The sequence below is a fragment of the Myotis brandtii genome, unplaced genomic scaffold, assembly GCF_000412655.1.
Source record: "Myotis brandtii unplaced genomic scaffold, ASM41265v1 scaffold915, whole genome shotgun sequence".
Taxonomy (NCBI): domain Eukaryota; kingdom Metazoa; phylum Chordata; class Mammalia; order Chiroptera; family Vespertilionidae; genus Myotis; species Myotis brandtii.
The window spans coordinates 329,791-334,624 of record NW_005371769.1 but is presented as its reverse complement, the minus strand read 5'-3'; the positions used below and the strand labels follow the sequence as shown (position 1 = coordinate 334,624).

The window sequence follows — 4,834 nt, the reverse complement described above, 5'->3', positions numbered from 1 at the left end:
GAGAGCGAGGGTGGCTTTCTCGCGGAGCTGATCGAGCTGATCGCAGGGATCATTGTTGCTGTGGGGGCGCGGCACTCGGGGACCGTGGAGAGACAGAGTCGGGGAGAGGCGAGGAGTCGCGGAGACGCTGACGACAACCATTGCTGTTTGCTCCGCCCTGGTGATTCTCTGAGACCCCGCCCTACTCAATTTACATCCCCGCCCAAGCTGTGCCAGTGGCACATAAGGAACCACCTGCGCTTTTGCAGCCTAACCCAACAAACTGCAGATTTCAACTCCTCGCATACATAAGGGACACACTCAAGAAGCAGACTCAGGTTCGGAGGAAGCCGGAGCCGGACCCGGCTGGGCCGGCAACATGGAACCGCTGTACCAGCAAACGCACAGGCAGGTCCACCAGATCCAGTCTCACATGGGACGCCGGGAGACGGCAGACAAGCAGTCTGTGCACTTAGTAGAAAACGAAATCCAAGCAAGCATACCAGATATTCAGCCAGCAAGAAAGCCTGGAGAGTTTGTCCAGCGAGGAGCCGCCCAACAAAGGACAGAATGCCAACCTTCGTGTTGACCAGTTAAAGTATGATGCCCAGCACCTGCAGACTGCTCTCAGAAACTTCCAGCATCGGCGATACGCAAGGGAGCAGCAGGAGAGACAGCGAGAGGAGCTTCTGTCTTGCACCTTCCCCCCCAACGTGGGATGCGGCGCGCCCTGCGAGGCTGCGTGAGGCTGCGATGGCCCCGTGAGGCTGCGACGCCCCCTGAGAGGCTGCGTGAAGCTGCGATGGCCCCTGTGAGGCTGCGACGGCCCCTGAGAGGCTGCAACGGCCCCTGGGAAGCCGGCGGAACCGTGCAAGCCGCCCAGACGGCTTCGTCGATGGCCTGCGAACCAGCTCGAAGCCCCACGCACAACTATCACCCAAAGGGCGAGAGGGGCGAGAGCAGCTGTAGTGTTGCTTTCTCATCAGTTTTGGTAGCAAAATCCTCATTTTAAACATAAGAGGATACATTATTTTAAAAAGCCGTTACGTGGCTCCACACCCTTTCTGAGTAGAGTGTGAACAAGTCGTGAGAGACCTTTCCGAGCACAGGGACACGTTGCGGATGGAAATAGCTACATTTTCCATGTGTATGACCTTTGACCTGGCGACAAAAAGCGTACACCTATGGATGAGGACAGTGGGGGGGTAAGGGCAGAGGGTGGGGTGGGAACTGGGTGGAGGGGAACTATGGGGGGAATAAAGGGGAGCAACTGTAATAATCTGAACAATAAAGATTTATTAAAAAAAAAAAAAAGGTAGAGAGTAAGTTATCCTGGTAGCATTTTAAACTGGAATAAGTTCATGTCTGTACTCTGCAAGCAGGGCCAGGAGGCAGGAGGTTGGGTGGGGACGCAGATGGAAGAGACTGGCGGCTAGCTAACCCATGGAGGCCACCTCCTCCTCGTCGCTGCCTTCGGGGACGGCGTCAGTCCCAAAGTAGCGGTCACCGAAGTTCCCTACAGAAAGAAGCAGACCCTTATGGTGGGGACTCGGGCCCTGTGGCTCCCAAGCCCCGCTGACTGGCCTAGGCAGCCTCACCGATGCCGGGGATGATGCGGAACAGGTCATTGACACGCTTGTCCACGGCCGTGGTGATGATTCTCACGCGTGGGAACGCGTAAGCCACCGAGTGAACACCCATCTCCGCCATGAGCAGCGACAGCAGGAAGATCTTGTCCTCGGGCACGTCGTGGTCCTGCGCCAGAAGGGACAGGATGGGGAATCCCAGCCCAGCTCCGCCGCCCGCAGCCGCACGGTCCACTCACCAGGAGCACGCGCACAGCCATCATGGCCGCGGCACCCGTTGACACGGTGCAGTCCATGAGGATCACGTGGTCGTCACTTATGTCCTTGGGCAGCCGCAGGTAGTGGAGCTGGTGGCAGCCAGAACGTCAGAGGACCCCAACCCAGGGCCGCGCCTTAGGCCCCGCCCGCACCTCTGGCACGCACCTCCGGCTCCCCGGTGAGCTGGTTGGTCTGGATGAGGATCGTGCCGATGCGCACGTCCTTGCACACCGCCCGCAGCGCCGGCTCCATGGTCTCCCCCGCCCGCAGGATGGACACGCCAGTGATCTGAGGAGGACGGCTGAGCTGGACCCCGCCTCACAAGCCACCCCAGCCCAACCCAGGCCCCTGCCCCACCCATTTGATACCTGCTTCCCTGCGTAGCACTTGCCGGCATAGTCCTGCCCCTGCGGGGTCTGCACGACGCAGTCCTGCAGCACAGAGGTTGGGGGCGCTGATGAGCACGAGGGGCTGCGGGCCCCACCCCCCACCCAGCCCTGCGCACCTGGAAGGGCAGGAAGGACAGCGCGTGCTCGATGAGCAGCCGCATCAGCCTCTTGGAGTAGAAGATGAACTCGTCCCGGCTGGTCTCCTTGTCCCTGTGGGCCTGGGCTTCAGCAAAAGGCGCCCCGCCCGCCCTGCCCGCCGCCCCAGCGAGCGCCCTCACCTGATGATGGTGTGCATGCCCCGCACCTGAGGCGTGCTCTTGAGGACACTCAGCGTCCGCGGCAGCGGGTGGCACTGGTGCGCCGAGGCCAGCGCGGCCCTGGGGACACAAACTGACTGAGCTTCTCCCACGGCCATCCTCCCGCTCCAGGCACTGCGGGCTGATGCGGTGGGACGGGAAGGCCGGTTGTGCCGGTGAGAGCCGCCGCCTCCCGCGTCATCTGGAGGGAGGGCCCTGGCCTGAGATGGCCCCGCCCCCTCAGGGACAAGGCAAAGGTTAAAGGACAGGAAGGCAGAGCAGCCGACCTTTAGGCAGGAAGCCAGCTGCAGTGGGAGCCTCCCTCCCCGAAGCTGGGGCCAGGCAGTGGGCGGCCTGAGCCTGCACTGAGCCCCCACCCGACACCTCTCCCTAAGGCAGGGGTGGGCAACCTCTTCCCAGCCAAGGGCCACACGATCTTTATAACCTCATTCGTGGGCCATACACAATTATCAACTTAAAGATTAGCCTGCTCTGTTTGGTCACACATGCAATTAACTCACCCCTGATGCCTCGGCAGGCCAGACCCCATGATTTCGAGGGCCAGATACAGGCAGATGCTCCCCACCCCTGCTCTAAGGGAACAGCTGAGCTTTGGGGCAAGCCCTGACCCTTCCCCCCAGGGGATGTGAGGCCCCTCAGGAGAGGGGGACAAAGCTGGCTGAAGCGCCCCTGCTGCCCCATGCCTGGAGGGAGCGGGGAACAGGAGTAGGGAACGGGGAAGGGTCAGGGGGAGCCAGGGGGGAGGTGTGGGCAGGAGGGGAGGGGAGAGGAAGGGCAGGCAGGTGCAGCCAGCACAGCCCCCAGGCACCACACCAGGCACTGCACTCGTCCTCACAGATCCCAGCGCAGCTTCCTCTGCTCGCCAGGTGAGGAGGTGCAGAGCGTGTCGGGGAGGGAAGGGCAGGCAACCCCAGGTTTACAGAGAGGAGGAAAAGAACAGAGAAAAGACCACTCAGCAGGAAGTATGGGCCCTGCAGCCAGTGGCCTGGGGAGGAGCAGAGGCCAGAGGGCCAGGACCAGACGCAGGAAGCCCTGGAGGGTGACCCAGGATGTCACCCCGCCCACCCACAGGCAGCACCTCCTGGCTGCGGAGGTGGGGGGGGGGGGGGCGCCAGGTCCTTGGCTGACAGAGGAGGGGAACTGTCACTGGCTGTGCTTAGGTGTTTTCTCCAACCGGAAACCCCGGAAACTGTTTTTCTCAGAGCAGAGGCTTGCAGTGGGCCTGGCGCAGGAGACCGCGGGTGCCAGGGCCCACGTGGTGAGCCAGGGACCACGCAGTGGCAGCAGCGAGCGGCTCCAGCACAGTGGAGCTTAGGGGCTCTGAGCGTGGCCCTGGCCACCTCTCCTGCAGCTGGAAATCAGCCCAGCACGTCCTGACTCCACAGAAAGCAGGTCACTCATGCTGCCCACTGTGTGGGGACAGGATAGCACCCCAGGACTCCCTGGCTCTGTCTGCACACTGGCCCCAGGGTGGGCAGGGGGCCAGAGGGCTGGGGCACTACCACCTGGGCGGTCCGGCCCTTCTGCTCAGGCAAAGGTGCACCCCAGCCCTCTGGCTGCTGAGGGTTGTGCCTGTGGCTATTGCCCTGGGGGCCAGGCAGCTGAGCCTCCAGGGAGGTCTGGTCAGCCTAGGGTGACCTTAGACAAGTCCCTAAACCTCTCTGTGCCTTAGTTTCCTCATCTGCCCAAAAGGAAAGGCCACCACACACCCCCTTCTGTGCCTGGACCAGGGCTGCCGAGGGTGGGCGCAGCAGTGAAGACAGCCCCGGGTCCTGGCGCCGTGGGTGCTGGGAAGGCCTGTCTGTGTGGACAGGTGCGGGACATCTTACCTGACACTGAGCTCGCGCTGAGGCAGCGACAGGAGACAAGGGAACAGTGCGTCAATGGCAGCAGCACACTCACCTCGCAGTCACCAGACAGCCTGTTGCTGCCGTGTGCCCCACCCAGCCACTCCCCCGGGAACAGGCATGCCACATGGGAGGACAGTCCCGGTCACAAGAGAGGGCCAGCTCCCTAGAGCCTCTGACCTGGGCAGGCAGAGCCTCAGGTCTCAGCCCAGAACATGTGACCTTTGGTCGGGGTCCCGCCAAGGGTGCTCAGGACGTGGGACTTGCGCCAAAACCCAAGTCCCTCCAAAGGGTAGGAGGGACAGGAATGGCCCCTTCTGGGCAAGGCTCAGCTCAGGCTGGGAGCACCGGGGCGCACCTGAGCCCCACTTTCTCAGGGAACCTTGCTGTGTCCACAGCACACAGGGCTGACCGAGCAGGACTCTGTGACCACGTGGGGGCCACTGGAGCAGAGCTAT

At 62.5% G+C, this 4,834-nt stretch overlaps 1 protein-coding gene across 9 annotated transcripts in view; it reads right to left on the bottom strand.

Moving 5' to 3' along the window:
- Positions 1–1,255: 1,255 nt before the first annotated feature.
- Positions 1,256–4,834, bottom strand: part of LOC102264222 (uridine-cytidine kinase-like 1) — a 21,769-nt gene continuing 18,190 nt past the window's right edge. For 2 of the 9 annotated variants that reach the window (XM_014532786.1, XM_014532787.1), the window contains 8 exons: positions 3,365–3,384; positions 2,491–2,589; positions 2,329–2,422; positions 2,192–2,254; positions 1,989–2,111; positions 1,805–1,912; positions 1,578–1,734; positions 1,256–1,495 (listed from right to left, as the gene is read on the bottom strand). In XM_014532786.1, coding sequence (XP_014388272.1) covers positions 1,416–1,495; positions 1,578–1,734; positions 1,805–1,912; positions 1,989–2,111; positions 2,192–2,254; positions 2,329–2,422; positions 2,491–2,589; positions 3,365–3,384 — 744 coding nt within the window. In that variant the 3' untranslated portion in view covers positions 1,256–1,415. Of the gene's footprint in view, positions 1,496–1,577; positions 1,735–1,804; positions 1,913–1,975; positions 2,112–2,191; positions 2,255–2,328; positions 2,423–2,490; positions 2,590–2,951; positions 3,385–4,358; positions 4,376–4,834 lie in introns of those variants that run through there. The other 7 variants (XM_005885533.2, XM_005885532.2, XR_001360486.1 and 4 more) reach the window with 6 other exon arrangements.